At 52.0% G+C, this 21692-nt stretch overlaps 1 protein-coding gene across 1 annotated transcript in view; it reads right to left on the bottom strand.

Annotated features, from left to right (window-relative positions):
- The window catches only part of BCORL1 (BCL6 corepressor like 1), a 56169-nt gene that overhangs the window by 12694 nt on the left and 21783 nt on the right, over positions 1 to 21692 (bottom strand). The window contains 8 exon segments of the mRNA XM_024758964.1: positions 1 to 159; positions 2106 to 2327; positions 6434 to 6657; positions 10011 to 10400; positions 12498 to 12578; positions 13844 to 14009; positions 18964 to 21686; positions 21689 to 21692. The exon segment at positions 1 to 159 is cut by the window's left edge and continues 1 nt beyond it; the exon segment at positions 21689 to 21692 is cut by the window's right edge and continues 504 nt beyond it. Of these exon segments, the coding sequence (XP_024614732.1) occupies positions 1 to 159; positions 2106 to 2327; positions 6434 to 6657; positions 10011 to 10400; positions 12498 to 12578; positions 13844 to 14009; positions 18964 to 21686; positions 21689 to 21692 (3969 nt within the window).

Raw genomic sequence — 21692 nt, 5'->3', positions numbered from 1 at the left:
GTCCTGCGCGCTGCAGTTTACGTTGGCACCGTGCTCCAGCAGGATGTTCAGGATGTCAGTCCAGCCCCGGGAGCAGGCCTCGTGCAGGGCCGTGTAGCCAGCGTTGTCACGGTGATTCACATCTTCACTGTCTTTCTGGAGGCAGTAGAGAACAACGTCCTGTGGGAACAGGGAGAGCACCGTGAGCAAACAGAGGCCAAACTCTGGAAATCACCCTAGTTAGGTCTGTAGCTCTCCAACTGTCCAAAGAGTCTCAGAACCTGCTCTTTAGTCCAGAGACTGACAGGCAAATCTCAAAATCTTTTGCCAACAAAATCAGTCCTGAGGTGCCATCGCCAGCGGCTCAACTTCGGGCCGTGTCCTCAACCATGGGGAGACAATTCTAATGACCGAGAATACTCATCTGGGTGTGGTTTGCTGGCGTGAGGCCCTCAGAGAGGCTCACCTGCCCACCCAGAGCTTAAACCCTCAGGCCTCAAGTGTCTGAGCACTCTTTCTGTAGTCTGGGGCTTTTCGAGACAGCCCCAGACCAAAGAGATGAGACATGTGCTGGCAAGCACAGCCCCTGGCAGTAATTCGAGAACAAGGAAGAAAGAATTGGTTTAAGTACTATCCCTGGATGCTGGTTTTAATTGTTTTAAGTACTATCGCTGGATGTTTATCCCTGGGCAGTCAATTCCAGGCCTCCCCTCAAATCAAGACTGTTCCAAGGATAAGCCAGTACGGTCACTCATCCATAGTAGTGATTAGCTTCCCTGGGCTGAGACGACAGGACCAGAAGCGGGACTCCAGGCCTAGAAGCTGCCTAGCTAGTCTAGGATGAAGCTGGTGAATACGCTGACGGGGAGGGGAGAGGCAGCCCCTCTTCTGAGGGAAAGAGGCTGACAGCAGCTACCAGGGGCCTCTCATCAGCTCCCCCAGGCCCTGGTGAGATGGGACTCAGCCGTCCTGACTGACAGCTAGCTCACTGGCTGGCTGGCTAGAGCTAGCGAGCGCGCGAGCCTGTGTGTGCCCGCTGCCTCTACCCAGGGGACCACAAGGCCCCCTACCCTCCTCATCAGTGCAGATGTTGCCTCTTCCTCCAGGCCTCAGACTACTCCTCCCTCCCTCCCTCCCATGACAGGCTGTCCAACTTGCTCTTGCCCCATCCTGATTGGTTGGCCTGTGGTTTCCTGTTGGCTGGTTTGGCCCCAGGTAAAAGAAGTTCACTTAAAGGGCAAGTGTTGGTCATCATTTTTTCTTTCGATCTCCCTTGGCAGCTACCCAGGCCCCCACACGAGGTGCGCGAGACAGATACGTGGTTTGCCAGTAAGACACTGTCAAAGCGGCTCTCCCATGCCAACCAGGCTGGCTGGGAGTGCAGCTGTCTTTAAATGAGTCAGTTATTTCAGCCTTCTACCCCTACCCTGGCATTTGGGAATCAAAAAGACTTTGGTGTGAATTCAGACTCACATGTACGTAGTAGCTGAGTGATTCTGGATGTATCACTTAACAGTGCTAAGCCCTGATTTTCTCACCTGTAAAATGGGGTTAATAAAACCTACTGCCATCGGCTTACGGTGAAGATGAAAGGACACGACGTAATGAGAACTCAACACGACAAAACAAACACCAGCTTCCTTTCCTAATTTCTTTTCGATCCATAGGGAAGTAGCACGAGGCGGGGTGAGCTCATCTCTGCCCCTCCAATGTACTCCTGACTCCCCCACTACCAGAAGCCAAAACGAGGGGAAGCTGGAGAGGGATGTAAAGAGTGAGCGATGATCACCCCCGTCCCTCTCTGAGTGGGGGAGCCACGGCACAGGGAAATTCAAGACGACATAAAAACCCCCAAATCCCATTTCTGGCCTAGGAATGTACTGGATGATACTGTGTTACCATGTCAATTCTGTTCATCCTAAATTGCCTTTCAAAAGGGTTTGCATTCCCACACACACCACACCAGGGTCAAGGCGGCCCCAGAGGCCGTCTGCGCAGTAGGAGGAGGCCAGCCTGGGCTCAAGCCCCAAACCAAGCCTTGCCCAGGCCACAGAAGAGCCAATGGGGAGAAGCTTCTCCACAGATGCTCGGGCAATGGCATCCTGCGGCTGGGGGGTGCTCCTTACCTTATAGCCAAGACGGGCCGCCCGCTGCAGGAGGGTCTCGCCAGCATTTTTGTTCACTATGAGTCGACGAGCCTCTGGGGGGATCTGCCGGGCTGCGGGTGACTCGGAGGCCTCCTCTGGGCCAGCACTTCGGGACTTAGAGGGCGTGCATGGCTCTGTGGGTTTCGCTAGGGTGGGAGATTTGGGAGATCGTGTCTTCTGCTGGCTCCAACGCCCTTTGCCCTGGAAAGCAGAGACGCAGTCCTAGATCAGCACAGGTCCCCACGCATTTCTACCTGGTGAGCAGATGCTAAGGGGCTCAAGTCCTCAACCCCAGAAACCAAGGAATAATGATGGGATTGGAAAGCACAGGTTGAGGAGACATCCCAGCCTCTCTCAAGCACTCTGCATGCCTTCTTTACCTGCCTCGGTCCCCGTTTATTGCGGTTTTTACAAGTCATCTCGATAAATAAGCGGGAGCAAACTCTCAGAGTAAAGAGAAGTGGAGACAGCTAGCTTTGACTGAAGAGGCACAGCTGTGGAAGCCTTCACTCTTGTTGCAAAAACCTTTCCCCCACATCCAGCCCTCACCAGGCTTTTCCCACCTCTCATCACACCGTGTCCCCGATCACACTCACGCCCCCCTGGGCTGGTGGAAAGCGATCAAGCCCACGAAGCAGACAGACCGGATTTTGAATCCTGCCTCTGCCAGCCACTAGATACAAGACCTGGGGCAAGACCCAACCTCTCGGAGCCTCACTTTTTCCCTTGCGGGGTCTTTGAGATAATGAACTAGAGCAGCTCCAGAACAATGCACAAGGTGGGTGCTCACAAAACGTTAGTGTCCTTTCCTCATGAATGACCCCTGCATGTCTCCTTTATCCTCCCATCTTGAACTGGAATGTCTAGAGAAAGTTCCCATGCCTGGCCCAGCACTGTTTAGTGAGTCTATAGGGGCAGGTAACTCGTCTCTTTCAGATGAAGGGAGGGGACTTCAGATGGGGAGGAACCGTGTTCGAGGAGCTGTACTAGAGGAACCAGACCCAAGGCGCCTCATCTGCACCTGGACCTAAGTCAGATGATGAGATTCGAAACCTGGAGTTGATACCATAAGTGGACAAGACTTTGGGGGGGCCTTGGGAGAGGAGGGTATGACTTGCATGTGGAAGGGTATGAATCATTGGGGGGCCCGAGGACAAGAATGTGCCCTCATCAGACTTTAAGATGGTCCCTGATGATCCCCACCTCCTGAAATTCATGCTCTTGTGTAGCCCCCTTCTGCACTGGAGAGGACTGATCTGTGTAGCCAACAGGAGAAGGCAGAGAGGACGGTGTGTGACTTCCAAGGCTAGGTCCTAAAAGACAATGTTGCTTCTGCTTTGCTCTCTTTTGGATCACTCGTTCTGGAGGAAGTCAGCTGCCAAGTCATGAGGACACTCAAGCATCCCTTTAGAGAGGCCCACGGGGCAAGCAAAGGAGGCCTCCTGCCAACAACAAGCATCAACTTGCCACCATGTGAGGGAGCCACTCTAGAAGCAGATCCTCCAGCCCCAGTCAAGCCTTCAGATGAATGGAGCCCTGGCTGACACCATGACGGCAACTTCAGGCGTGGGAGACCCCAAACCAGACACAGCGGAGCTGCTCCTGAGTTCCTGACCCCCAGAAAGTGTACGAGATAATACATGTTTATTGCTGGGTTAAGCTGCTAAATCTTAGGGTAGTTTGTTGCACTGCAGCAGATAACTAATACATCACACTTCCCCAAGTCCCTCAGAGCATCAAAGTCTCACTTGAATCCTGTGTCTTCCACAACATGCTACAACACTCTGGTCCCCACTGCCCTCTTTCTCTGCAACACCCAGAACACCTAGTCCGAATCACATAACCCAATGCCTTATGTCTGACTGTCAATTTCCTCTGGTTGTTTCACGGACAAGTCTGGCCTCCCCTGCTACGTTTGAAGCTCCCCGGGGTCAGGGTTCACATTCTCATCTTCTCTTTTGTTCCTTACAGCACTTAACTCGGGGTTGGGCACATCACTGCAACAAGCATTTGTTGACTTGATCCAAGGCAGCTATATATAGAGCCCTGGGCAGCCAGAAGAGTTGCCTAGAAAGACACGAAGCCAGGAAAGGAACGGCAGCAGGGAAAAGACAAGGTCCCAGGGCATTTGTTTCCTCTGGTAAATCCCAAGACAAGAGCTGCTATACGTCCACATCCCAGAAGGGCAGAGAGGTACGACAGCCGGCAGGAAGGCACCGGCTATGAGTGTAGAATGCTGCTTTATTGCCGGGAGGATAGAGGTGCATTATGGTGATACCGGAGGATGCTGGGTAAAGTACCCAGGTTTTTGCTAAGCCAAGCCAGGAGCCAAAGGGTGACTCTCCTTCTAGGGGCCAGAGCTGCCAGAGACAAGGGAGGCTGCCTGAGGGAGGAGCAACAGCAAATGGGGACCACCTCCCCCTCTCCCCTTCCTCCCTGGCTCGGAGCCCCTGCGGGAAGAAGCCTTCGGCCGATGCCCCAGCTTTAGTGTTGCAGGTGCGTCCCCCGCCCTCCCACCACCTTGCTTCCCACTACAAAGCACTGTGCCGTGGGGGCAACTGGAGCAGGTGGTGGTGACTAGGAGAGAAAGAAAGGTGGGAGGGAGAAAGGGAGGCCCTGTGAAGGGAGAAAACCTCTCTGGGAGAACACTTCAGCGGGCACACCGCCAGGCAGGATAACCAGACAGAAGCATCAGCGCGTGCTGCTGGACGTGAGGCGGCTGGTCACCTTTGCGTGGGACGGGGCCATCTGAGCGTGTGGGGAAGAGCAGGGGAGGGGGACGCCCAGCTTTCGCCAGAGCTGCTCAGGGTTGCAGTGTCTCCCTGCCCAGCTGCCCCCTCCCCCAGTGTCTCCCGGATAGACAGAAGCCACCCATCCACAGGGTGGAGACATAGGCAAAGAGTGGGGGGCGTGCGCCGGGGGCAGCCAGGCTGGCCTCACACCCCAAGTCTCTCACTCGGGTCACCGAGTGACCTCGAACAAGTCCCCTAACCTCCCCAAGCCTCAGTTTCCTCACCATAGAATGAGGAAAGAGCGATCATGCAAGCGGAGCACCCAGCACAGACCAGACTTCCCCTCTCCTTCCTAGGCCCCCTCTGGGGGTCCCAGGGAACTGGCACTGCTACCTTGCCTCTCCGAGCCTCTGTCCCCTCATTCTTACCTCGGCCTGAAGCTCGAGGATGTACACCAGCCTCAGAGAGAGCACTTTACTGTTCTCAAAGCCCTTCACATCCGTTGCCTCCTTTCTTCCCCCAAGCACCCTCTTGAGATGGAAAGGACATGAAGTATCATCTCCATTTTTAAAGATGAAGAAATAGGCTTGAGTACTTTGTTTGAGCTGGAACCAGATTCCAGAAGAAGGAAGGGGAAAGGAGGGGAGACTCAAGCACTTGGGTCTCCTACCTTTTGCCAGTGCCACACAGGGATCCCTGCTCTGGAGCTGGAGAGAACCGTAAGGATCACAACCACCAAAACAAGCCCAATATGACCTTTTTTTTAGTTGTCAAGACAAACACATATTACAGGTAAACACATTTGAACCTGAACCTCACTCCTCTCAAATGTACAGCTCACCGAGGATAAGGACGGTGTAATTTTTTTTTGAATTGTGCAATGCGGAACTCAACACCAGTGCCATGAACATCAGACCCAAAAGAGACGTCAATTTTGCACAGGGGTTCTAGAACGCTTGCCTAGCTATTGATCGGTGAGCGCCCACTCACCTGCTCCTCTGCTTCCATGAGAAGCAAAGGAACTGAGGAGTGGGGTTGGGGAAGTACAGCTATGACCGGCCCAAGTGGAAGAATTCCTTCAGCCCCACCCTTAGGCAACCTTTGTCTGGACATCAACATCCTTGCTTCTGTAAGTTGTTTTCTACCTTGATTGACTCAGAAAGCTCCCTGATTGGTTTCCAGTGAGTTAAGCCCATACAAAAGCTTCTTGATTGGATGTTAACAAGCTATTCAGGGTAACATCCTGCCATATTCTTTAGCTCTTCCCTAACTCAAAGGAGATTCAAGGATTGTCAAGGAAAAGCCATCATGGGCCAAACCCCATGTTTGCAGATGCTTCTTGTCAGCTCTAACTTTAGTTCCCATTCTTCAAATCCATACCCCAACCCTTCTAGAACTAGTTTAAAATATTTTAATAAATATGGGTTAATTTGATTCCCCCCCGCCACCCCCATGGTGTACTCACTCACTCGGAAGACTGTTGACTGAGGAGCCTGCCTGGAAAATGTGCCACCCTAGCCCGGCCCCGGCCGCCACAATGCCCCTCCTCTACAGCTCCCCTGGCTGGTAATGTACCTTTGCCTCTTCTGAGACCGTCGTCATGTGCTTGGTCTTGCACTTTCGTTTTCCTGATGGCTTTTCTGAATTTTCAAGGCAGGCTGGCTCCTCTAGGTTATTTGGGAGGAAACCATTTGGTGAATCCGAAATCCCCTGGGCTTTGTTGGGCAAGAGAAGGTTCCTGTTCCTGAGGCGGTGCTCCGAACTTTGGGAGGAAGTCTTCTGCTTACGGGCCTTTAAATCTAAAGGCAAGAAACAGGAAAGAATGGATGTCAGGGAAATGGAACACAGAAAAGCAACGCCTTCCTCTAAGCTGAATCAGAGGACTTTGGGGATTAGAACCTCAGTACAAAGTTGTGTAACTATTCGCTACCCATATCTGGCACGGTGCTGACTATTCCACTAAATGCTTCTCGAATGGACACTGTGCTTCCGCATTAAAGTCCCTCTTCTACATGCAGGAGACAACTCCCAGCCCTGCTAGCAGCGGGTGGCCCATCTGGCTGTCCCTAAGATGAGGGTAATTTTAAAAGGATTTCCCCATAGCCCAGAGCAAATCAGAACTTTCTTTTCAGCTTTTCCCCACTTTGTCTTTTTTTCCACTCTAATACGAAAACACATTTAGCAGCTCTGCTGAAGTGAAATGTGAAGTATACTGGGGTGGGGAGTAAATGGTAGAAGGCTTCCTTCGTAGCCTCAGCTCTACCCGCCTGACTGCCCTGTTGGTCTCTCTCCAAGCACACAAAGATCAAAGCCACAGAAACTCCCTGAAACCAGAAGCTGCCATGGGCCGACTTAACTGGTGGGCAATCACAGAAACCTGCTGCCCTCCGTGGCTGGAAATCAAGTCACTGGGACACACTGGGCAACATCTCTAATTCTAGCCGTAGCTCACTGAACAGAGCGCATTCCAGCTTCAAAAAGGCCTGCTGGGAACTCCATTACCAAGAGCCTCATCCCACAGGGTCAGTCCTGAACTCCAGAGGTAGGGGGACAGATTGAGTTTATCCTTATCTCTTAGCATTACCGTTACATGACTTGGCCACTAGCTGTGTGACTGCTGAGGGCAGGTCATAATCTCCCTGAGCCTCAGTTTCCATGTCTGTAAAATGGGGAGCATAAAACCCACATAACTCCTTATAAAGTGTTATAAAGAGTAAGGTATCATTATTGTATTATTTAAGTGTAAGCTCTTTAGGTAGCGCCATGCCCATGTGTCCTTTATCTCCCCCACAGGACTGGCCACCATGCCTAGTACACGGCAAAAGATCAGTATGTCTGTGAAGTGAGTGACCTCAGCCTCAGTTTCTCCAGGTTGTGAAACGAAGGGGTTGAGCAAGATCCAAGCGTTCTCAACTCGCCTCCCCTGACCTTTGCACGTGCTCTTACGTGTGAAATCGCCAAGGGCAGATCCGGATGTAGGAACCATCATTACAGCATGAGGAACTGTCTGCAGGTTATGCACAGCTCTTAGAAGGCCAGCTGCCATACCACCCCTTCCTCCCAACTAGCTCCAACCCACTAGTGGGTCCCTACATCTGTCTAAGAACTGCTGTGCTGGATGGCTTCTAATGGCACTTCCAGCCAGCACGTTCTCAACCAGGCCTTTTGATGCAACAAGTTTGGGCTGAGGCAAAAGAGGAAGGAACAGAACCGTGCCTTGTGAGGACCTCAGGAAACACAGGGAAGCCATATTACGGCATTCAATGCCACAGGAAAAGCAGCAGCCCCTTCCCTGTGTACTCAGGGCAGGGCAGGCTGTGGAGTTTACTCAACTGTGGTGGAGCAGCCTCACAGTAGCACAGAAAGGAACAGAGGGTGAAGGTAGCAGGTGTACTGCTCTTCCTATCCCCTCCGCAAATCAAGAAGAGAGAGACCCAAGCCAAGGACGAAAGGAAAGATCATGAGGCCCAGACAGGAGTAAAGTGACCTGTCTAGTTTGGTCTCTGCCTGACTCTCTGGTGTCAACCTGAAAGAGGGTAGCAATAGGAGGGATCAGAGCTTTTGGAGAAAAGAGATGTCTGCCAGGCAATTCCTTCATGAAGAGTCACCATCAGATCTAGAGGAAGGTGACCAGACCACAGGCCAAAGCCAACAAACTCAACTCAAAACCCGTAGACATACACATGGAGGGAGAATGATCTACTTTCCAACAGCCGGAGCTGCCTCCACAACAAGCAGGATGCCTTGCTGAGTGGCGCTCCCATACTCCTGGAGGTGGTTGAGGCTGCCCGTCAAGAGTGCTGTGGAGATCTCCGCATTGAGTGGAAAACTGGGCCAGGTAATCTCGAAGGTCCTTCTGGTTCCAAAAGCCGATAAGTTCCATAAGAAGCTTCCAAGCTTCTAGGAAACCAGATCTCATTAGAGAAGACTGGGTGATACAAAAGCTCCTCTTCATCCTAACACAAGTGGCTGAGGCCAACTGCTTGACAACTCATTCCTGACCAATCCATATGGCTAGGGCAGAAGACTGGGAAAATCATCTCCACTCTCTCACACGGTTGACGAAAATTGGCTCGATCACTCTCTTAAGTGTAGGAATAGGTATTGTATATATCTCTACTTAAACAGAGCTGGAAATGAGGTTTAGCCTTCTTTGCATTATAGCAAACCCAGAATCTACTACCCACTCAGATGTGGTCATTCAGTTTTCACTAACATGGAGACTGCAGACATTTACCAGCAGCTCAGGATGAATACATTATGGGAGCCAATCAATTGTTGTTTCAAGGGCAGAGGTCAGAGAAAGAGAGTGAGAGACAGAGGTGTTCTCACTGAACCCAGAGACGTGCTTTTTGCTCATCTAGAAATCCACTATAGGAATGGGCCCGAAGAGCGCTTAGCCCAACAGACTGAGATTAGCCTTGGTGACGGTCTGTGCCTCCGTGATTACATATTATAGCGTCTAACGTGGCCAAAGCCTGGTGTTTTCTCCTTGGGCTGCCTGCTTTTCCAACAAAAATGATGCCTGCAGGTCCGACAAAAATGATGTCATCTGAAAGCTTCACTCTGCCTCTTAATGACCTTTGTGGCTTTAACCAAGAAAGCCAAGTTGTGCCCGCTTCTACTTGAAGTTCTTCTGTTGGGTTGAGGAAACCATTGTGCTTCTTTTTAGTTTAGGGGCTGGAGGTATCCCAGGAAAGGCAGCCAACACCCTCTTTCTTCTTGAAGCCAGGATTCTAGGAGAGAAAACCCAACCTCCCAAAAGACCCGACTCCCTCAAGCCAACCAGAGAACTCCCTGGTATTGAGTTGTCCCACACCAAGGACGTCACTGTGGCCTTGCCCACAGGTCCAGACTTTTATAAAAAATTGGAGAGCTCGGGGCTACATGTCCTCAGCTCACCTGTAGGTCAGTCCAATGTCATTCAATCTCAACCCCAAGCCAAGACCTCGGGACTGGAGTTGAGTGACCCCCTCTGGCAGCTGGAGCTCATAGCACCATGTTTCTCTGGGTGCAGAGGCCTTTGGCTGGTGTAGAGGAGGCAGAGGTGGGAACACCCAAGATGCCCGAGGGTCCCCAGAAGCCAGAGTCACTGTGGTTTGGGGACGGGGGGCAGCAGCTCCCTGGGGCAGCAGCCCCCGGCCGGCCTTACCTGCTCTCCCTTTCCGCCGCTGCTCTTCTTCTTGTTCAGTCAGGTACTCCCCAGTCTGGTATTTTCGGCTCTTCTGCCGTCTCCGTTTCTTCCTCTTCACCAGGCCCTCCTCCTCGTCTTCCTCCTCCTCCTCGTTGGTGTCCCACATCTGCCGGGCAGCCTCTGTCCTCCAGGGCATCTCTCGGGCTCGCCACAGGTGCCTGCGGCCCTGGCTCAGCAGGGTCTTGTCCTGGGCATGGTGGCTGCGATACTGGGTGTCCCGTTGGGTCTTTCTCACCTTTCGACGCTTGGCCGGGGTGGGGGTCACCTCCTCTTCCTCCTCGGTGGGGAAGACTTCCTGGCTTCCCATGTCACTGTCTGCCATGCCAGCAAAGGAGCTACAGATGCTTCCTGTGGACGGGATGTACAGAGGACGGTCAGGTACCTCTTCAAAGGACCAAGAGTACGGTGTCGAAGCAAGTGCCCTGGATTAGGAGTTTGAAGGTCTGGGTTCGAGTTCAGGCTCTGCCAGTTATTGGCTGTATGCTCTCAGAAAGTTCCTTCATTTCTGTCTCCTCGTCTATAAAATGAGAATACTGTTCTCTGCCTTACTGACCTCACAGGACTGTTCTGGGGCTCAAATGAGATAATTCACCCTTAAGCGCTTTACAGAGTCCAATATATTACACATCTATCAAGTATCCAAACCACACACCCTTCCTCATCCACGCTGCCCTGCCACTTTCATTCATTCCACAAACTCTTACTTAGTGCTTATAAGGTGCCAAGACATGTCTGAGGGGCAGGAAAGGGCCACAGGGTTTAGTAGAGGGTGAGGGAGGGCAGACTGACATGGCGCTCCCGCCCATGCTCACTATGTGACCCCCCAATCTTGCTGACAGAGCCACCCTGGGCAAGCAGAGCTGTCACCAAAGAGTCTCAGGAAGAGTGAAGCAAGAAGGAGCCCCTTTCCTGTGACACAGCCTGCGTTAGTCCCGCCCACAGCCAGGCCCTCTTCCCTTCATTGACCCCACCTCCTACTGAGCAGCCAAGAGTCCAGGGGTGGAGCTTTCTCCCCAGCTCCACCCCCTGCCCCCGCTGCAGCTGTTCCTTACCGTTGCGCAGGCACTTCCCCCTCCTCTCCTCACCACCCCAGGATGATGGGACCTTTCCTACCCTCCTCTGCCACCCGGCCAAGACGCCATTTTCCTCCCCACGCCTGCCTTCAATTCTGCTAACAACAAACACAGTCCTAAACGGGCCCGGTTTAGTGATCCAGGAGGTCTGACATCTTTCTCAGAAGCAGCTCTGAGATACCACCATCTTTCTCCCGAGGCCCGGCTATTAACTCGACAATCCCCAAACCCAAGCGAGGTCAGCAGAATAAAGAAATGGTTCGAGGGAATTCCCTGGTGGTCCAGTGGTTAGGACTCCGCGCTTTCACCGCCAAGGGCCCAGGTTCAACCCCTGGCTGGGGAACTAAGATTCCACAAGCCGAGCGGTGCAGCCAAAAAACAAAGAAAAGGTTCGAGGCCAACAGGGTGGCAGCGGCTCTTGACCAAAGCTTCAAGTCAGTCAGTCAGACCGCTTAAAGACAGCAAATATCCAGGAAACTTTCCATTATACAGACTAGGCAGGGAACGAAGTGTTCTAGTTAATCTAATATTCTGGTTAACACGAATCACCATAGAGATCACACAGGGATCACCAATTTCCAAAGAATCAAATACACTACAATGTGTTTAACACTGAAATGGGAACGGCTGTAATGTAATCGCTCTTTGATGATTCAGAGGACACTTCAGGATTTTTCGAGGCCTCCAGGCTGTCATTACAAGCCCCAATTACCACCGCGCTCTCCACGTGCTGAGGTGCCCGTTAATAGAATGTCAGATAACTGAGTTTACACTGTGCCCTGCTTCCCCATTCCATCCACTTTGCATGGAAATCTGGGTGAACCGGGGCAACCATTTCTAGCACTAAGTACCAACTTGGAGGCTAGCAGGCAACAGTAGTAGCTAGAAAGGGCTATCCTTTTTTAGACCCTGGGGGTTGACCAATACAAGTTCAGGGGACCAGAGGTGATTCTGCTGGCCCTGACGACTCAGTGACCATTTCCAATTTGGATACCTGGCACACAGGGCAAGAGGACAGAGGCCCAAAGGTTAAATGTCTGTGCCAGAGACTGGCCCCCAAAATCACGAGATGCCAAAGCCTGGAGTAGAACCAGTTTTCCTGAGTGGCACAGGCCTTTCCTCTTTCCACCACTGGCTGCCAACAAGAGATGTCAAATCCCTGTTACGAAAAGCTAAGTAAATCATCCTAAAATCGTGGGCAACGACCCAGCTCCTACCCTGGGCTCTCTCGTCTCTGCAAGGAGCTGGGCATCTTGGCACGGTGAATCAAATTCCCAACTCTCCACCTGGGCCAATGGCAAGGTCGCTCGACCAGACTTCTACCTCTCTGCAGAGAAGTGCCAAGATGGGCCTCAGCCTCAGACTCACTCACCAGACTGACTGCGCGTCCGGGTGCTCAGGACCACGGGGATGAAGTCACGGAAACTGCTCTTTGCCTTCTTCTCCAAGGAACCTGGAGTGGTGTGTAGTTTGAGAGCAGAAGGCAGAGATATCACAATCAGAGTCTCAGGACAGGAAAGCCTCCCCCACCCTCCCAACCCGAGAGGCTCAAATGGAGAACTCAAGGGAGGGTTTGTGTTCTCCCTGCATTACATTTATTAATTTCCCTTATGCTGCTATCACCTACATATCTCTTTTAGAGAAGGAGCTTTTCCCGGTGGTTTTTGAAAACTGGGAGTTGGGTCATTTTTGCTGACACCAAAAAAGGCAGTGCACGGCATCGATTCGCCAGCACGCCACAAAGTGGAAGGCCCGGTTGTCTGGATGACTGTGAGGCTGCTGCGCCTCCACAACGTTATAACTGAGCTGGAGCAGGTCCCAGAGAAGGGTAACCTCCATGAATCGTAGAGGATTGAGCAAGGCAGGAAGATGGGAGCAGGGAGCGGCGGACGGCGGAAAACTGCTATATAGGAACAGACTAGAAAGAGGCAGGTCACATCAGACAGGCAAGGCTACGAACACCAGCTACTATGGGCAGGAATACGCGGGCTTCTCTCTGCTGAGGGCGCCAAGGAACTATTAGTGGCAGAGCATACGGGTTACATACACACCTCCCCAACCCAAACATCCTGTGTGTCCCTAAATAATAAGGGTTTAGGACTCCTCCAACCCTTCTAGCTAGCTAGCTATTAATTTTTAACTTTTATAATGGGAGTTTCCAAATATACCAAAGGTAGACAAAACAGTGTAAATAACCCCCATTTGGTCTTAATCCTCATTAAACCCATTTCTTCCCTGAGTCTAGACCCACTTCAGGGTAATAGGTTGGCTACTCTTCTGTAGGACTGACTCTTGTCTGTCTGAAAAGCACCACTTCAGAGTGTGCCTTATTCTAGCAACCAGGGTGAGCAGCATTAAGCCCCCACTCCCGTCTCCCTTCTCCCTCCGCTTAGATTTCAGAGGTGTCAATTATATCTTCCTCCTGGGACTTCCCTGCTGGTGCAGTGGCTAAGACTCCATGCTTCCAATGCAGGGGGCCCGGGTTCAATCCCTGGTCAGGGAACTAGATCCCGCACGCCGCACGAAGATCCCGTGTGCCGCAACTAAGACCCGGCACAGCCAAACAAATAAATAAATAAATATTTTTTCCAAATTATATCTTTCTCCCACAGTGAGGAAGTCTCACTTTCCTGGTCAGTTTCAGAGCCCCTCCCCCCCCCACCCGCCATAGGGATCCCTCTGCAGCCCATCAAGAGGGCCAGGACCCGCGGGGCCTACCTTCCTCGTGGCCATCGGCTCGTTTTCCTGGAGACTGGGACTCCGGCTTTGTTGGCTTCCGGTGCTTGTGCTTTACCCTGACTCCATTGTGCTCTTTTCCTGAATCTGAAGCCCCCCTGGGGCTTTTCTTGGTGGGTTCCTGGGGGTCACTAGGTGGCTTCCGGCACTGTGGAGAGGTGGAGAGAGTCAGGTCTGAGGTCAGTTTCACCTCTTAAGAAAGCTCTCTTAATGTTGAGCCCTGTGCCCTGACACACGGACACGAGCTTCCCACGTGGAGGCTGGGGGAAGGGGCCGCCCGCTGCCTTCCACAGTGGGCTACAGAGGCTTTTTGGACTGAATCCAGTGCCCTAGCTAATCCCCACAGACATCCATACCCCATCATTTGAAACACGTCCACAGAGTCTGCATTCACAAGCCGAATAAACACCCAAAGTCATTTGAAAAGGTGCAAAGTCAGGCCCCATACTCTCTATATCCGAACAGCAATAGAGAGATGGACAGAAAACAAAAATGCCTCTTCTGCAAGTTGGATGACTACATTGTTCAAATAACTTCACTGTGAATAGTACTGACACCAACAACTGAAACTAATTCTCATATGGGCCAACTCAAGAAAAATTATCTATTTGCACATGTAGATTAATACCAGAAAAAAGATTCAACTAAGGCAAGAAGAGTCGTCTACCACGGCAGCAATTCCAATCTCCCCGTACTTAGGAAAGACACCGAAAAGGCCCAGGCATTTTCAATAATGACCCTTTACACTCTGAGGCCCTTTCACCTTTTCCAAACACTCTCTCTAATATTCGATTTGTTCTTCCCAACAACCCAGAGAGGAAAAGCTAATATCACACCCTTGAACAGACGAGGAAACTGAGCCTCCAAGATAAGAGGTTAAATGATTTGTCCAGGGCAACACAGCCCAAGGTGTCCACTTGCTCAGGGGCCGTCCGGGACCAGGCAAACCTGCAAGTTAGCTGCTCTGTGCCTGCAGTGAGAAAACGGCTGAGCTAGGACTAAGACCCAGGGCTCCTAGCGCCCATCCCGGGCCTCTTCACCTCAGCTCTCACTCCTCTTCTCCCTCACTTGTGTCCTCCACTGGTTTTGGTCATCCCCACTCATACCTACTGCCCGGCGCATGCGGTAGGCACAGTGGTTGTGCTTACACATTGCAAGGACACTCTTGAGCCTAGCAGTCACACATCCTCACAAGCTTTGAGATCTCTCCACGCCACCCAACAAGAAATAGGGCAAGGTAGGGATTTCTAGTATTGTAGTATCCAAGGAGTGCAGAGTAAGCAAAACATTTTAACAATGACAGCGGGCCCTAGGAAGAAAGGAAGAGTTGTTTTCCCCCTAAGCAGACCCGCACGCCACATTCTAAAAGGTTATCACGGTCCAGCTCCAGCTAAGGGGATGGCAGATGTCTTACTGACGCAACATTTTTCCGGCGTGGGGGCGGGGGGAATATGTCTCCATAGAGCCACCATTCCCCATCAAATTCCAGGGACTCCTGCTATCCCATGAACTCCTGCTTCTTATTCAGCAGAGGGCTGAGCTGAAAATTCAGTTTCTCCCTTTAGTTGCTGCCAGTTCCTATAAACCAAAGTGTTAGGAGAAAGAAAGAAATGGGAAGGAAAGAGGAAGATAGGCAACTGCTGCTTAAAGTGTGACCTTCAGGTATGGCCACAGAACAACTACCTCAAGTCAGGCGGAATAAAGTTCAGTGCATGTCAATTTGAACATGTCGTATTTATTTCTGAATATCATTTTTAGCTGGCTCTTTCAAGTACAGACCATTAACTTTTACTTCCTAAGAGAGACAAAAACAAGTAAAACAGAACATCTAGAAGGGATCTGTGTCTGTATGTTCTGCAAGGGCAACACTCAGAGTAAAAATATATCGCACACTCCAACTTAGGCAAAAAGTTGCGGTGATGAAGAGACCATGTAAGATGAATGTTCTGGTTAACAGAGTTTTGAAGGGTTTTCCAAAGAACTTTCCAAAAGATGAGAAGACAACCAGCACCAGATGAAGCAGAACTTTCTTTGCTGATGACTCAGAAGGTCCTTCAGGATTCCGCACGGCCTTGGGGCAGGTGGTGTAGGAGACAGGAGACTGATTCTTTTTTTAAATTTTTTTTATTTAATTTTTTTATTGAGGTAACATTGGTTTATAACATTATATAAGTTTCATGTACATAACATTATACTCCTACTGCTGTATACACTACAGAGAGTATTCTGATTCTTGGCCATACCCTGAAAGGGGCCATACCCTGGAGACTGGGCTTCCGGCACTGTGGAGAGGTGGAGAGGTGACCCCTGATTTTAGTTTTGCTTATCAATGGTTTCTTTCTCGGGAAAATGGAACATAAGAAAAGAAAGATCTAAGTTATTTGCTTTCCGGAAAAATGGACATTTACTAAATCATTACAGGCAGCTGCCAAGGGCTGCTTCAAGGCTCCTGATGCTGTGACTTTATTCTCTGCCCTCTGCATCTGTCAATGGGCCCAGTGAACTGTTCATCTAATATAGGAAGGGGCAGTGCCTGCCTGTCAGCGAGTCGCCTGCAAGACATAAGCTCCATGAGGGTCTATCCTATTTGTAATACTAATGATATCAACAGCAGCCACTGACACTTCCTGAGCACTTACTATGTGCCAGGCACTGTTCTAAGCATTTACACATATCACTTCATTTTATCTTTTTTTAACAATAGCTTTGTTGACATATAACTTACTGAGATATATCATACACTTATTTACGTTTATTATTCAACTGTTTTTAATACAATCACAGAAATGTGTAAGGATCATCACTATCTAGTTCTAGAACTCTTTCATCACCCCAAATAGAAAGAAACCCTGTACCCATTAAGCCGTCACTCTCCAATTCCTCATCCCCGCCAGCCTTAGGCAACTACTAATCTACTTTCTGTCTCTGTCAATTTGCCCATTCTGGACATTTCACATCATCATTTCATTTAATCTTTACACAGCCCTATGAGTAGGTACTATCACTGTCTCATTGTATAGATGAGGAAACTGAGGGCGAGAGAGATGAAGTAACTTGACTGATATCACATAGCTAGGAAGAAGTAGAACCAGGATTCAAACTCAGGCACTGTGCCTGGCTCCAGAAAGCATACTCCTCACCAAAATGCTGTACTGTCCTCCTGAAGATGTATTCCCACTGCCTGGGAAGGACTGGCACATAGTAGCCGCTCAACAAACACTTGCTAAATGGTCAGTGAAACAGCTATACATAAGCAGAGTGGAAGATAGTGTGGCATAGCTCAAGATGAACATGAACTTTATTTTTCTCTTTTTCTTTTAATTTTTTTAAATTGGGGTATAGTTGTTTCAGAACGTGAACTTCAGAGCCAATAAGACTGGAGCTTGAGTTCCACTTCTGTCATTTAGTAGCTGTGTAACTCTGGGTAACTTACTCATTTTCTTATCTGTGAATTGGGTATAGTGTTCACCTCATAGGGTTATTTGAAGGATTAAGTCAGATAACATACGTAGAAAGCACTTGGTATGTAGTAGGAATTCAACAAACGGTAACAACTATAATGACATGAACCATTATTATTACCACCAAGAGCAGATTGCAGTCACCTGAGCAAACGCTAGACATATGCTGTACTGTTTAGTGACCCATGTTCCTACTTGGCATGTCTCTGCCGTACTGAGGTGGTCATGGGGTCACTGAGAAAAACCCACCCAAACTCTACTCCCAGGGTTCTTAACCTGGAGTCCATGGGTGGGCTTTGGGGAGTGGGTTGGGTCCGTGAGCCCCTTGAAATTATGGGCAAAGTTCTGAGGTCATGTTTCAGGGGACAGGGTTCACAGCTCTCATCAGCTTCCCAAAGTGCTCTATGGTCCAAAAAAGACTAAGAGCTTCTGCCACAAACAAATTCATAGTGCTCAGGCTAGAAATCTATTCAACATCCAATCTGAAGGCTGTTAACATAACCTCAAATTGCTCCATATTTTGAATAAGCCCTATCTATCCTCAACTGCTTCAAGAATCTCCTTGATCACTAGTGTCCTTCAGATCCTCTTTGGAGGAACACTGGATTCAGGCCAAGTCCTCTTAGCCCACCTTTTTGCCTAGAACCCTGCCATCATCCTTAGCCTATTAAGAACCCAGACCTAGATGCCCATCTGCCTTGGACACCAAATTCCCAATGGGCTGAAACCCACAGCTGCCACCCCAAGCATTAGGGGGAAAGGAAACTGGTGGATAAGCCCAGAAGCTGAATTGGCTTGAGCCCCACAAAACTCCAAGCAAATCCTAAGCAGGCTTACCCCGGTGGTGCAGAGAACAACCTTGTCAAAGGCCCCTTGCCTCCCTGGACCCTAAGCTCTCAAGGCCAGCAGTCATCTTAGAAGAGGAAAAGGAAGAATGGCCATGCAAGGAAGGGCCTGTTATTAATTGATTTCCCTCCCCATATCGTATGGTATTCTTCCACTTTCCAACCTCATCTGGGACAATGGCTTTCCTAGCCTCAGGGACCGAATCATTTCCCACATCTACAAAATAGAAGCCCACCCCTCCCCACGCTAAAACACCATATATGGAGAATGTTACTTGGTAAGGGTCATGATTCACTTTACACAAGCCTTCCAATCAGTTCAGTTCACAGAGCTACTCAAGAACACTGCACGAGGGCTTCCCTGATGGCACAGTGGTTAAGAATCCGCCTGCCAGTGCAGGGGACACGGGTTCGATCCCTGATCCGGGAAGATCCCACATGCCGCAGAGCAACTAAGCCCGTGTGCCACAACTACTGAGCCTGCGCTCTAGAGCTCGCAAGCCACAACTACTGAGCCCACGTGCCACAACTACGGAAGCCCGCGCACCTAGAGCCCGTGCTCCGCAAAAAGAGAAGCCAACGCAATGAGAAGCGTGTGCGCTGCAACGAAGAGTAGCCCTCGCTCACCGCAACTAGAGAAAGCCCGCGCGCAGCAACAAAGACCCAACGGAGCCATAAATAAATAGATAGATAGATAGATAGATAAATTAAAGAACGCTGCACGAGGTTGACGTCTGCAGGACAAAGCAGACCGCTGGGGTCTCGGCCCGGCCCTCAACCTCAGCCCAGCACTCACCTTGGGTCCAAGGGAACTGCGGACCATAATCTTGGCTTGTGGCTGCTGCTCCTCTCCATTCTTCTCTTTGCTGCACTTCATTTTCTTGGGCGGCAGAGGTTCGGTCACCCCATCGGTCACCACCGAGTCTGGCTGCCACTTGTTCTTGCAAGGAAAGACACCTACACTTTCCTGTTTCACTCGAGCCTGCCCAGCCTTACTCCGCACTTCAGCTTGGCCCCTCTGGGTAGCTGCTGGGAGGCCATCGGCCCGGAAGCAGGTGGCTAAATTGAAGACCACATCACCATCCACCTTCTCCATTTTCACCCGCCCCAGGTCCACCTGGCTTCCGAGCTGTGCAAGGTCTGTGCTGGAGGCCCTCTTGCCGCTTGGGACCACGTCCAAGATGATTTCCTTGGGGCGGCTGTCATGAGGTAGCAAAGGCAGCTCGGGCATCTTGTGCAGGTTCTGGGGGGTGGCCAGGACCAGCTCATGGGACATATAGGTGGCCAGCACTTGGTTCTTAGGCTTCGTGTCTCCTGCCAGCTTCAGGCCGCAAGCCCCCTGGGGGCCTTCCAGCTTAGGAGTGCTGTCGGGGCAGAGGTGGCTCTCTGATTCCTCAGGCCCCTGATTCACTCTCAGGTCCCCACTGCTAGGCTGCACAGACAGTGCCAGGGTCCCTGTCTGAGGGCTGAGCGTCAGGAGGACAGGGTTCACTTGTTCCTCGTAAGGCTTGGCAGCAATCCGGCAAGTTTTGTTCTTGGTGCCCGTGTCCTGCTCTGGAGCAAAGGGGCCCCCGGGCCGTGGCTGCCCCTCGGGAAGTCCATGCACAGCCTCACTAGGGCCAAGGGATGGCACACCAGAAAACTCAGAAACGACGCTGGTGGGCCTGATGGGCACCCCCTGGCTGGGGGTCAGCTGCCCGGCACTGGAAATGCCGATAGAAAGCAGAGACGCCTGGTGGTATGGTGACCAGCCAACAGGCAGGACCTGGGTGCTGGTGGGTTTCCCATTGACTGAACACCGTGGGTAAATATTTGCTGGCCCTGTGGGCTTCCAGAGGGAGAGCTCCTTGGTTTGGCAGCCCGGCAGCCCAGGGGCGATGCGGGCTGGGGTGTAACGCTTCACTGTGCTTGGCTGTCCCTCAGTCCCAGCCTGGCTGCCCTTCTTGCCACAGGGGGCACCAGTGCTCTTGGGCTCTCCTTGATCGATGATGGAGATGGGCTCCTGCTTGGGGAGATGACGGGGGTCTCGGTTGAGGCCCAGGTTGGGGTCTTTGTTCAGCAGGAGGGATGCAGGCACTGGGTTGGCCACTCCCACGTAGGTGCCGGGAATGGTGCTGATCAGCGCAGTGGAGTTCTTCACCCAGGTGCTTGGGTCCCCGTTCCTCACGATCTCAGGAAAGATGACGAAGGGCGAGGAAGTGGAGCCCAGGCATGAGGTGACATTGCTGCCGGCAGCCTGGGTCGTGCGCTGGGACCTAGACAGGACCGTGGAGAGGAGGGCCTTGCTGCTGGTGTGCACGGGGGTCAACACGGGCATGGGAGGCGTCTTGCGCTGGTTCGGCAACGGGAGCTTCTGCCGGTTGGACTTGGAGGAGAGGTCCAGGGGCATCTCGCTGCACTCGGGCGGAGAGGCCATCTCTCGCTCCAGCTGTGGAGGTGACTTGAGGGGAGAGAAAGTGACGGAAGTCCCTTCTGTTTGTTGCTCGTTGCCACCTGGCATCTTGGCAGGATGCGGTGGGGCTGAGCTCACGCTGGGGGCTGGCAGCAGAGGCTGTGGTGGTGGAAGCACCTTGGCAGAAGCAGTGGAGAGGGAAGTATCTGCCAAAGGCCCGGGGACCCCATCGGGTGCAGGCTGGGTGCTGGTGCTGCTGGATGGGGAAGCGCAGGGGAGCCTGTTCACCTCCAGAGAGACCAGCTTGGACTCCGAAGTCAGAGGCCGGGCCACAGAAAATGCATATGGGTAAGACCGCAGCTCTGGGGAGGCCAGCACCCCAGGGAGACACCTGTCCTGCAGGTAGGATGGCAGGACAGGGAGTGTAAGGGTGGAGGAGACTCCCAGGGTGGTTGGCAGTGTGGCCACGCTGAGTGGCTGCCCACAACTTGGAGGCGGGATATAGACCAGCGGCTGGCTCGGGGTCAGCACTGTCCCTGGCTGAAAGGACAGGGGTACTTTTTGCATAGCTGGTGCCTGAGCTGCAGGAAAACACACTCGACTCAAACTAAAGGACGCCGGGATGGGTGCAGAGGTGGGAATGGCAGTGGGCGTGGCAGCCGGCATGGGCGTGGGGGCTGGAGTGAAGATTGGGGCTGGGGTGGGTGCAGGCACCGGCGTGGGAGCAAAGGCAGGGATGAGGGTGGGGGTAGAAGGCGGGCCAGAGGACGGGGTCGGGGTGGCCATCGGCACCGATGGAGGGGCGGGAGCTGCCGGAGGCGTGGACGACGGCATCGGAGCCAGAACTGGAGTGGGGACAGGTGCGAGGACCAGGGTCGGAGCCGAAGGGGGCACAGGAGCCTGGATCAGAGCCAAGGGAGGAGCTGAAACTGGGACTGAGATGGGGGTAGGGGCCGGAGCCGACAGGGGGACGGGGCCCGACGGGGGAGCAGAAGCTGGCACGGGCACCAAGACTGAGGCCGAAACCGAAAGAGGGTTCGAATCGGAGATGAGTGTGGGCACTGACGGTGGCGCCGGAGCCAGAGCCGGGACTGGTGCTAAGGGAGGGGAAGGGGCCGGAACCGAAGTGGCAA

This window comes from Neophocaena asiaeorientalis, unplaced genomic scaffold, assembly GCF_003031525.2.
Source record: "Neophocaena asiaeorientalis asiaeorientalis breed wild unplaced genomic scaffold, Neophocaena_asiaeorientalis_V1.1 scaffold1097, whole genome shotgun sequence".
Classification (NCBI taxonomy): Eukaryota; Metazoa; Chordata; class Mammalia; order Artiodactyla; family Phocoenidae; genus Neophocaena; species Neophocaena asiaeorientalis.
This window is presented reverse-complemented; position numbering and strand designations above follow the sequence as displayed.